A 12,555-nucleotide genomic window follows, 5' to 3' on the forward strand; every position below is an offset into this window, starting at 1 on the left:
ATTTAATATCACCAAAACAATTTGCTTAATTCTTGATTCTAAAATGTTTTTATTTGTGATTTGGTTTAGATAAAAAGCTTGAGGCCATTTCAGTTCAGCAGTTCAAACATCATGGTTTACATTTATGTGTTTCACTTAAAACCACGAGGGAGAGTAAATACTGAATGTGGGATAAATACTAAATTAGTAGGAACAGCACAGAAAAGCTCATAAATGAAGGTCTTGAATAAAGCAGAAATGCTAACACTAACTGTAAAAACTAAAGGTACATTAAAAACAAATTGAGAGACAACAAAGCAACAAAATGTGAGGCAGATTATTAACATTTCAGAGATGTTTTTTTCTTTTTACATATTCATAGGGCCACACTTCCAGATTGTTCTTTTGTCTGAGCTTTTGTAAGTCCTATGGAAATGTCTGCTTTCATAAGAAAAGCCGCATCAGCGTTTTTTGCAGACGGATCAAAATCCCCCATGATATGCCCCCCGAGGACATGACTACAAGACAAAGACACAGACAGAAAAAAGGGGCTTCTGCTCGCTCTGTAGCTCTCTTTGTGTGACCTGATACACGAGAGCAGCATTAAAAAACACAGAAAGTGTCCAAAACATGTTTGTAAAGAATATTAAAGGGTCATTAAATCTCACTTAGTTTCTTACATTAAAATTCCAACATTCTTTGTTTTATGATTCAGCCATTTTTCCCCCTATTGAACACAAAAAAATAAATAGAATAATAAATGTTGCTATGGTTCAAATAATAAGCAGAAAAAGCTTAAAAAGCCCTTCGAACCCGGTTTCATTACTGGGGCCCCCAGCATGTACTCATCTATAAGTCATGAGGGAGATCTCTTAAGTGTCCTCTCGGACCTCCCCTCCCGTATTTATCAGGACTTATCTCCAGGGGTACCTGACAGTGACAGAGTATGCTGGTTCTCATATGGCGAGAACAAAGAATAGACACAAGCCGGCCCTCTTATGCACACTGGGCATTAAAGTAAGTACATCGACCCTTTCAAACCCTTCGCAATTACATTTTACTTTCTTAAGAAAATTAATTCTGATATTTTGGAATAAATTTGGCTCAAAACTGTACGGCTGCAGAGTTCCAATACACTTTTATAGCACTGGTTATGTTAAGTTGGGGTTGTGAGGGGCTGAAAGCTAGCAGGACAGAGTATACACAAAGGGGTGATGGGAAATAAGTGCAGGCTTACTTTAGCTGTCGTGTCTACAACTCAGAGGTAAATTTCATATGAACTATTGCTGCTTTGCTGAAACTGTCTTAGAGAACAACACAGGTGTTTGGATTTAGCCTGAAAACAACATAATTAAAATTAAAAGACCACTGGGAACAATTTAACAATAGATCACTAGATGATTGGAATGGGAATTTAAAAAAATCCTGATCCCCTAAAATCTTAATAAAGACAGACAGTTTGACCTTTTAAAAAGAAAAAGGTGAACAGAAGGAGAAGGCCTACCATTGCACGGCTTGGTGCTACATCAGCAGAAAGCGTGGAGAATGAAGACACAATGGAGATGATTTGTTTCTCTGCTGACCCTCAGCATGAAGAGCAACAAAAAAGGGGGGGGAAAAAACTCCCTTTATCATGTTGGAGAAATTTGCATATGCATTAATGCCCGTCTGTCCCTGTATTTCAAATTGGCTTAAAATATAATGTATTGGTTTTTGCAGTAAATTTATTAGCAATAAATATAGTATCATATTGAAAATGTTTGATTTAAAGTACCATTCTAACCATATTTTTGTTTACTGTAAGTGTTCCCAGTGTTTTTTAACTACTATTATGTCAAGTTTAGCCAACAATCAAAAAGCCTGTGTCATTTTTTAAAGAAATATTTCCTGTAGATCAGCAAGAGCACATTAGAAACCTCTGGGATTGTTGGGGCGAGAGTAACGCTACATTGATTTCCTAGCATGACTTAGTTTTACACTCACTTGCGTTAAACTTTCAGCTCCTTACAACCCCAAGCAAAAAAAAAATAAAAAATAAAAAAACAGTGGGAAATATAAGAGCTATCCAGCTATACAGCTTAGAGCCACACAGCAGCTCAGATGAGGAAAACAAAGATGGATCCATTTGTCTGCAAGTGGACGATGTCTGGCCTGTCCATGGCAAGTGTTGCACCACTAATATATATGAGCTTTTTCTATCCATTAATTTTTGTCTGTTCTTACTTTTTTTTTAACTCTTGCACTTCTTTCCCTCGTGCTGCATTGTTGTTTGTTACACTTTTGTAAAATGTATCGTTACGACAAAGATATTGATTTATACTTAAAACAACACACATGACTGAGGTTAACTCGTCTTTGTCAACGGGCCGTTTAATGAAACTACTCTTAGTGACAAGAATGGCGCCCATCCTTCACCCGGATTCACTCTGGTGATTGGTCTGACCCCACACAAGCTACAGTGCACACATCCAGATGCATCAATGCAATTGCAAAATGGTTCAAGCCTGTCCCACAGGGAGTTCTGCTCACCACTGATGAAACATCTTCTCTCCTCCAGAATCATCACCCAACATGTGCTGATAGAGAATATTAAAAAAAACTCCCCTGGAGTTTATTCAGGAGAACAGAACAAGTCCCAGCCTTGTTCAAACTGTCAGCCGCCAGCAACTCAAACATGGTAAAGCGTGAAACCTGGTCTCTCTGTTGGCAACATCCCAAAATATCGACGGATCTGTCCTTCACACTGAATGCTGACACACTTCAGAACATCAGAGAAAGGAATCAGAGTTTCTTTTAAAATCAGCAACAAAAAACCCCACAAACTAAATTATGTTAGGTTTAATGCAGCAGAGCTTAAAGACAACATCCAGGACAGGTAAAGGTCAGCTTCCTCAAAGGACACATACAATGTAAAATGACATACAGCCTCAAAAGCTGCTGTAAAAATGCACACTGAGTGTAGGAACGCCATCAGTAGTGACCTTTACCTGAAGAGCAATGGGCCAACAAAGCAAGTCCTGCCTTCATCATCCGAGGCAAAACATTCTGCAGTTGTAAAGGGGATCATTGATATTTGTCAATCAAAGCAACGGTGGAATGAACCATTCAAGGAAATACCATGAAACCAAACCAAAGGAAAGTAAGAGAGCAGAATTGATCACAACCTAATATTTTGAACGTTAGTAAAACTACTTAAAATTAAAATTTACAGTTGTAAATATATATACAATCTTGCCCATTATTGCTATAATCATTTTTCTAACTGCCTTTTTTCTAGTTCCATTAATATAAACATACACCAAGAAGCTGAGCTTGACTCCATTTCTAAAGTGATCTTTAAGCACGGTGGAGGGTGTGTAGTAATTTGAGACTGTTGACCATAGACCATTTTAAAAACAATTTGTAGAAGTATTGGCTCATCACAGGTAAAATTTTTCTTAAGGATGTGACTTTTGTTGTCAAGCAAAAAATAATATATCAACTACTTTGATTTACATCTGAGTTCCACAAGTCACAATTTAAATTCATACTTTTGAGATTTTGGGGTTTAATAAAACCTGAGTGTGTCCATTTATTTTCGCCCCAAACGTTATAGAAATGAAGACCTGGACCAAGAATTTCAGAGCGGAGTGGAGACTGGTTTCAACATTCTCTCTGTTCTCCTTGTGCAAGTAAAATCTTATTTCTGGACTGACCCCTCTCTTGTCTTCCTTTCAGAGAAATGTTTCAGGTTGTTTAAACCTAGCAGGTATCTATGGTGACTAGTCCTATTTATTTAAATAATTTCATTAAGGAGGGCACTAACAAGATGCATTGGGAGGTTTCAGTTTATTGATCCAAGAACACAGTAACCAGCGAGGTAGAAGCAGCGATTAAGAAAAAAATGAGCATTTCGATTCTAAAATTCCTAAAAAGGAATTTAAGAATTACCAGTAAATTATTGGTATTACTACATTTAATGTAATAATTAAGCATGTTACATTTATGAACTTGCTTAATCTCTTTTGGGGTCATGGGGATGCTGGAGCCTATCCTAGTACTGGTAGGGGAGGGCATCTAGCATGGCTTATTGACTTTTTTTCTTAAGTGTTATGTAACCCCATGTACTATCCAAGGCATGTTTACATTAAAAGTGGGGTCTTCTGGACCTCACAAGACAGCACGCTTAACTTTTTATTCAAGGATTTTTTATCTTCGCTTGTGTCCGTGGCAGACATAAAATCCCTTTCACCTTTGTCCACCTTTGTCATGGTAGGGATCACACAACAATGTCGACTGGACCCCATAAGAGAGCAAAAGGGTTAAAAAATGCTTAAACTGGCAGCAGATAAGACAGCAGGAGTGTTTCAACTCCCACTTATAAGCCACAAAAAGAAGGGTGGCTTGAGTCGTGGATGAAGGCTGAGACAAATGTCACTCCAAACGTTTGGTTTCAAAGACATCCACACATTTTAAGCACTTTAAGTAACTTTAGCAATAAATACAAATTCTGCTATGCTTGTCCCAGCAAATGATATATAAAAAGCTTGTCATTATTGTTGCAATTCATTAAGTTTTGATTTAAGTTTGGATGAGGGAAATACATTTAAGACTAATAAACCACAATAGACAAATTAAAACAACTGTAATACCAGAGTGACTGCAGCAATAAAAAGGGTTTCTATGTGTCTATGGCTTAATTATCTATAATTTTCATGAATTTCAATTGTAAATACAGTAAATGTGATAGTAAAAACAATAAAAGTGACAATAAAGAAACATTAGACGTCTGTTTATTAAATTCAGTCTCCAGAGCAGCCAGACGGCTGACAGACACAATGAGGTTTCAGCTGCTAGACGACCAGGATCTGGTTCTCCAGAGGTTTTAGCAACATTAATAATTTACAAATATTAACATGCTTGGCTAATAAAGACACCCACGTGTATGCACACATCCAAATAAAAGCAAGATTCAGCGACACAGTGAGCAAACACTAATGATAAACTTTAGATGGGAGGTAATAATGTGTGTTTTAGAAAACATTTAACAGGAAGGATTTATCTAATAATAAAAGTTGCTCCTGAACAGAAAAGACTACCCTCTCATAACATAACGATGACTAAATTCCTAAAAATCTTGAAGGTTTTAATGAAAGAAATCTTAAAACTGTACCGGTTGGTTAAACCACAAAAAATAAACAGCTGTGACTAAAGTCTGATGTGCTGCTGCTCCTCAAATAAATCTGCTTACAGTACAACCCACCACTCCTGGCTCTCTGCTGAGTGTAGTAATGATGTGTTATCCACAGTAGCACACAACAGACGTGTTGACAAAGTAGATTCCAAATTTACTCTCTATGTGGGCCAAACTGACAAAACCGAGGAATCCACATTAGGATCACCAACCAAGAAAAAAATTGAGAAAAAACTGGATGAAACAGGGCAATGGTATTTTTCTGTGTTGCCTCCTCTAATATGACAATGTTCACTACTAACAGAAGTGGCTTTATTCTATGTTTAGAGGAATGCTGATTTAAGTTCCAGGTCCAAAGTAAACCAAAATAATTATCTGTAGCATGACTGAATACAAAATGTGACTTCACCCTCTGTAGTCCACTTCCTTTTAGAAAACGTGATCCTAACAGGTGCTTTTTTCTGTGATGTTGTTATTGTTCTTCCCACGGTTAACATCACAAAGATTCATGGGAACTACGGTTTTGAAGTGCACTCAAAGTGACTCAGCCGTTGCACAATATTAAGGTGATATAGACGACATTATAACACTATAGCGTCACAAATATGCACCATTGAGGGTAACACAGATAGAATCTGTAAGGATTCATAACAAATAGGGTTAACAGAAGCACTGCTGTTCTGCTCCTGTGTTAGATTTCTAACCACAAGTAGAAATGGGTTTTGGTAGTCCATCCGTACCTTACAGTACAGGAACATTTTACAAGTGTTTGGAGGCGCCCTATGGCAGACTAGCAACCTGTGCACGGTGTATGTACCCTGCCTTCACCTAACAGTGATCCCTAAAGGGATTCAGCAGGTTCTGAAGATGGATGGATGTTTGAGGCCTCAGCACAGAAGAAAATGATAGAAAAAAAGCTATTCTTCTTTAAAATCTAACTTACTGCACACGAACAACAAAAAAAAAACTTCAATGATATTCAACTATTTCATCCTCAGTAGAGTCTTAAATGTTGCTAGAACCCATCCAAGGTATCTTTGAGGGAAAGTAGATCACATCTTGATAAAGGAGGACACAGAGACAGAAAACTATACAATCACTAGTTAGTGAGACTCAATTTCTTATGAAAGAAGTGTCTGAGTGAAACCAGCGCCGATGATGGAAGAACAGTCAAACCTCAAACAAAAAAAAGCCACAGCCAGGAATTGGACCAGGACCACAGCACCATGCAGAACCTAACAACCATTAATCAGTGGATGAAAGAATAATAGAAGATGTCAGGGAATGTAACTGAAAAGTACAAAGATTTTTTGAAACAATTTTTCTGAACATTTTAAGGACTCCCACTTTGAGAAATACAGAAAAACCTTTTTGTTCAAAATTACTGTCAGTGTGAGATCTCAAAATGTTTGGCTCCTAAAAAGAAAAAGCTGTAAGTATGGAGGAAACATGCTTTCCTGAAACTTTGGATTTCCACTTTCAGTATTTTTAATGTTTTTTTTCCCCCATAAAAGGTTCCCTTGTTACACTGATCCACACAGGCTACACAGTAAGGACGTGCTCGAACATGAGTGTGATCAGCAGTCAGTACACTCCCTAGCTATTTCAGCTGGTGTGACCATCATGAATTTTAGATTTCATACCTGGTACACTGTCTGATCAAAAATTTATTCCAACATTTATCCGGAATAGCCGACGACTTAAGTGCTTCAGACAAAATTGTCAGAAGAAACAGTATTCTCCTTCTGAAGTCACGTCATCCAAATGAGATTAACACCACCTATGCTCCTAAATGGGGCTGGTTGGTGTGAGTGAGGACAGGTCTAAACTGATGCTGTGGCGACCCTGGAAGAGATGGCCTCATAATATTTACAGACAGCTACATAAATTCATGCACATAGAACTGAAATAGTTTCTAGTTATTGAAAAAAAAATCAATTTTGGGGAAAAAAAAAGACAAACGCGCTGAACTGACTGGAAATCCCTCAGAGGAATTTCAGGGTGATCGTTTTTTCTGTAACAAGCAAGCTGCTGACCCTCACTTATAACGCTGCTTAATGTTCCTTCAGGGCCACAGATCTTTTCCCAGGACGAGAGTTGATAGCTCATTAGAGGTTTCTCCAAATGAAGATCTTAATTGAGTAGTAAAACAGCGGGGGTTATGAGGCAGCATCCAATACAACACAGCCCTGTAGATTAAACCCTTTTAATGCAAATTAGTTTCTTTATAGTTCTCAAATGTTGATGACAAATTTCAAACAACATACTGTCATGATTAAGTCAGTCAGCAAACTTTATTCGTATAGCATCATAGATAAAATCACAAAATGATTTACAAAATATAACCGATTAAAACAGGATAGAGTACAGAAACATTAACTAAAAGCTCTTTTAAAAAAACAGCATCTTCACCTCCTTCTAAAGGACTCGACAGTATTGAACACCCAAAGGAATAAGGACAAGGAATTCCATGGTCTCAGGTCTTCTGCTTGAAAAGCAAGGTCACCCCAAAGGGGACGACTGGAGACATGGTACCAACAATTGGGAAACATAATTAGGGGCCTCCTCATTAAACGCTCAGAAAATCGAAACAGAAATTTTAAAATCAATTCTAAAATGTAAAGAAGATAAACTGGTGAAATATGAGCTCTCTTCTTTCACGTTTAAAGCCTTGCAGCTTCATTTTGCACCAACTGTAGGCAATTTGCTGTGGATTTATTAAATAAACCAAAAAGTAATCTAAACAAAATGAGATAAAACATGGATTAGAATTTCCAGGTCATCTTTGGTTTATAATTTTCCTTCATTTAGTTTAGGACAATTTAGTGTGAGCTAGCCTTTAATACACAAATAGGCAAATAAATAATTAGGCTATCTTATTAAACTCATAAAGTTGGATGTAATTCGCATACAAATGGTAAGATTGCACTTGTAACTTTTTCAAGATGGTTTATGTTTGAAAGAAACAGGATTGGGCCTAGCACTGAGCCCTGAGGAACACCACAACAGACGAGTAACTATGTTAGAGGATTAGAACATTCAAGTAATGTCATATTTATCCAAACTGAGATACAAACAGGGATTTTACACAGATCATAAAAGTTTGTTGCTTACCTTTTGTAGTCCTTCTGCTTCAAAGCCACTGAGGTTTGCGTAGAGTGAGTGGTGCCTCTTTCCCAGTAACGACTTTGTGGCTAACTTAGCAGTTTTTGGGACCTCCTTGTTGCTGTCGGGCTTCTCCGACTCGCTGAGCTGCTGCTGCTGCTTCCCAAGAGCCACCACGCTGTTGCTGCTCTCCATGTCTGCAGGTTCAGGCTGCTCGGACCGAGCGCACAGGTCGTACATCACTCTCTGTCAAAGTCACACAGAGCAGATGAGATCTGCGTGACCAACCACGAACGTCCACAGCATCTGACATGAACGATGCAGATGAGCGGTGCAACCACAAACACCTAAATGACAGCTCAGGAGATCAAAGGCTTTTTGTGCTCCATTAAAGCGTGGAAAACAAACCAAGTACTTTGCCTGCCATGGCTGTCGGGCAGCAAACTGTGTCCTCCCTGTGTGAATGCTTCAAAGCATCAATGGTTACTGAGCTTGAATAAAGCAGTTCCGGAGGACCAGAAGCTGTGACGTGCCTTCGCTGCTACGCAGTGGCGTTTTGTCAAAATGAGGACAACCAGCTGAAGGGATGCGACATATATTCAGTCTTGGCTGGTGAAAGCAATTCACAGCACGTCCGAACAATGTAGCAGTTGTTGGTATTGGTATAACATTCAGAGTCCTGCTCACAACATTGTCATCACATGTTTTCTTGCAGCTCTGTCATCCCAGGAGGTCCGTCAAAAACAGGAGGAGGAGAACACGGTGATTTTCTTCTTACCCTCTGTATTACTGTCACAGCTTTTATAGGCCAAAGTGTAAAAAAAAAGGAAGAAAATTGACTGAAAATAGTCTAACAGGTCTTCCCTCCAGTCTCCATTCTCTCAGCGAGGCTGTGATGAGGTTGACGCGATGACTCTCCGGCTGCGAGTCTCCTGACTATGACGCAGCCGCGCGAAAAAGCCTTCCATCCAGATGCGGAGACACTCGACGGGGTGGCTTAATCCCATCTCGCCTCCTCCGACAGAAAAAAGGTAAAGAGCGAAGAGGCGAGGAAAAAATATGCGTGTAAGACGGGGAATGTTGCTGAAAGGAGGGGGGGCTGGGACTGCTGCTTCCCTCATCCTATCACAGAAAGGCAGGCTAACAGACAGGCCCAATGATCACAGCAGCTGAGGCTGGTTTCCATGGAGATGACGCTGGAATGATGCTGGCCGGCTACTGATTGTTCAAGAGGCACCAAGAGAGGAAGGCTGCACGAGGCAGAAAGATCAAATATGTGCGGTACTGACTAATTCCTGACTTTTTCATGCATTTATTCAAATGTTTTTTAGTTCCAGGGGATGGAAGATGTTTCAGTGACCAGAATTTTCGAAAGAATGACAATTACAGCTTTCAAATTAGAAATTATAAACATTTTAAGCTCCATGTAGCTACAATAGCTAAAGTGGCCAAAAATGTAAATTTAAATACATTTTATGTCCCACAATAGTCCTGCACAGCAAGGACCAGAGTGTTTTCTTCTTTCTTACTGTACCTTTGAGCCAAAAATGTTGACCCGCCACTGACTGAAAAACTTACCAACATTTGTATCCACTTAGTACCCAATGAAAGGAATTTTGACATAGTGAAACCCCGCCCCAAAGAACAATGACATCACAGCGAGCAAAACCATAAAACAGAAATGAATGGGTCAAACCTCCTACAGAGCTCAAAAAAGTTGTTTTAATGCACAACCATAACACATGTGTTGGGGATATCCAAAGTAAGTTTTGAAACTATTATAGGATGGCCACAGGACCTACGGCTTGGTGGCCATTTTGTAGAAAAGTGTAAAATTAGATTTTCTCATTTTCCCACTAATCAGGAAAAGAAAACTTTTGCTCAAATGATCTTTCCACAATTTTACACATGCCGTCTATAAGTCTATAACCATAACAAAAGTTTTTTTACTTTTGACATCAGAAAAAGGCAGCCATCTTGATTTGGAAAATAAAGGAAATTCCCTTTGTTACCAGCTACAAATTTAAACTGGTAGTTAGGAAGCGATCTATTGCCTCCTCAGGCATCATAGGAAAGCTACTTGAGAAACAAATGTTGGTTTTATTGGAAGTTGTAGATTCTTAGCACCATAAGTGCAGTGAGCTTGAAAAGTTCCCCTGTCGCTCGCAAACTTTTTACTAAAATGTTGTGAAAATGTAACTTATGAATCTAGCTGACAGAAACGATATAGCACACAATATGAACATATTAGGAATGTGGCGATGATTAACAAAAAACCTCAGTTGCTGAGAATATCAAAAAATCTACTTTTGTCGATTCCTCTAAAAAATTACACAGACCTGTTCGTCAACTCCAGGTGACCAAGAAATAATATGGTTGCTTTGGAGATAAAACTAACATAAAAGCTGCCGTTTTGAAAAAACAGGTGAAGTTCTGACCAGGATGTCTGGCTAAGAGGGCAAGAATGAGGTGCATATAGCAGCCGCTCAGCCAGTGACAGCAGGTCAAAGTGGGGCAGCGAGGCACCTGCTGGCCATACAACGCCCTTGTGGCTTTCATTTTTAATAATCTGATCCTTCATTACCAGATTTTTTTTTTTTTTACATAAAAGTGTTTTGATTAAATATTTATAGAAAAATGATTAGAAAACCCAACAGTGAAATAAGTGCAAATTAAAGAAAATCTTATTGAGTGTAGATTTCAACTTGAACATATCAATATTTAATATTTTTTTTTAACTCTAAAGAAAATGGTTGACTTTCAGTCTGTTTTAGGAATTCTTGTGGTTTTGCCTGCAGTAATTCTCATTTCCTTATTGATGCTGTATTGTGTTTTGGCAGTTCTTTGAAATGCTCTTTTAAAAATATGTTTGGTAAAAATATTGAATGATGACTGTTCAATAGAAGGAGTGTGGCAGAACTCATCACATCAATAAAAAATGGAAATCATAAAAACACAGACATGGTGGAGGGTCTCTATGAATTCAGAACTGTTTTTAAAAACACGGGGGAATCATTTGACTAGAGTTCAACACATGTCATTAAATGATAAAAACATAAATTTCATTTCCTATGTGCTCTACATGTGTGACACAAAGGCTGTTTGTGTTGGCAGACAAATCCATTATTTATTACAATTCAAGAGCATGTGTTTAATAGCCTGAAGCCTGACACCACCTCTGCTGTGAGCACTTTCTGCTCCGCTCCAGCTCTTCATCATTTTAGTTTACAGTAGTGCCTTTTTTAGCTGGTAATGCTGCTTATAGCAAAACAACAAAATACACAACATATGACACACTTTACTCACAAACTATAATGTATTTGCTACTAACATAAAACTGAAAGGTCAGCAGCATATTTCACTGTACATCAATTTACAAATGTTCTTTATAGACAGCTGCTGCGCTAACCCCCATTATGGCTCCATTTAAAGGACAGTTTTATTTCACAACTACGTTTGGTCAAAAGCTCCTTACATTCTCTAACACTAGGAGGAAATTAAACATCTTTTAAATATGCAGCTTGAGGACAAACCTTCTGTATTGGGATTATTTTATACACTCTGATTATATATTGAAATACAGAAAAAATGGCAATAAATAATGAGCAAAAGCTACCAAGTTTATTATGTTTAAGCCTGTTTTTTACAGCATTATTATAAAAAAAACATCATAGAACTAAAGAAGGAAACTGCATAAAAGCAAAACCAGACTAAAAATGAGAAAAAAACGACTACAAAACCTCTATTTCATTTAAACTGCAGTCAATTTTTTGATGATTTAACATCCAAAATCATTTAATAAACACAGAGCGCTAAAAGAGCTGCACAGAAAGAAAGGATAAAGAATTTTTTGTGTACGCACTTCAAGCTTAAATTAATTATTAAATTTTCCTCTGAATCAACCTGATCCAAAATTTGAGTTGCAGGGACACACTGACCCACTTCTGACACTCAGGAGAGGGGAAAAGCAGAACACGCTGCCTCTTTTCCCAAAGAACAGATTGAAAATTTTAATAGTCACATCTATTGCACATACTGCATGTATGGCACTGTTTGGAAACAGTAACGTTTTAAAGGTAAAGAAAGTAGATTTTACATCTAAAAATTGTAGAAACGAAAAGCAAATATGAGAAAAACAGCTAATAAATTGAACATTTATGCATATTTGGCTGTCTTTTATTTGGCAATAGGAACTTGTTTAATTATTGTAAACATTCTGGTTTCTATAAAAATGTATACACTTCCAAAATGTGTAATCATGCCAAAATAAATGCAGCAGCAATGCCTACAGATGAATT

General features: G+C 37.9%; 1 protein-coding gene across 8 annotated transcripts in view; it reads right to left on the reverse strand.

Moving 5' to 3' along the window:
• Nucleotides 1-12,555, reverse strand: part of LOC112142366 (peripheral-type benzodiazepine receptor-associated protein 1) — a 74,938-nt gene that overhangs the window by 60,003 nt on the left and 2,380 nt on the right. For 7 of the 8 annotated variants that reach the window (XM_036215337.1, XM_036215341.1, XM_036215338.1 and 4 more), the window contains one exon: nucleotides 8,267-8,503. The exons of the other annotated variant lie outside the window; for it this stretch is intronic. In XM_036215337.1, the coding sequence (XP_036071230.1) occupies nucleotides 8,267-8,503 (237 nt within the window). The remainder of the gene's footprint in view (nucleotides 1-8,266; nucleotides 8,504-12,555) is intronic. 8 annotated transcript variants of the gene reach the window in all.

The sequence above is a fragment of the Oryzias melastigma genome, linkage group LG14 (genome assembly GCF_002922805.2).
Source record: "Oryzias melastigma strain HK-1 linkage group LG14, ASM292280v2, whole genome shotgun sequence".
NCBI classification, from domain to species: Eukaryota; Metazoa; Chordata; class Actinopteri; order Beloniformes; family Adrianichthyidae; genus Oryzias; species Oryzias melastigma.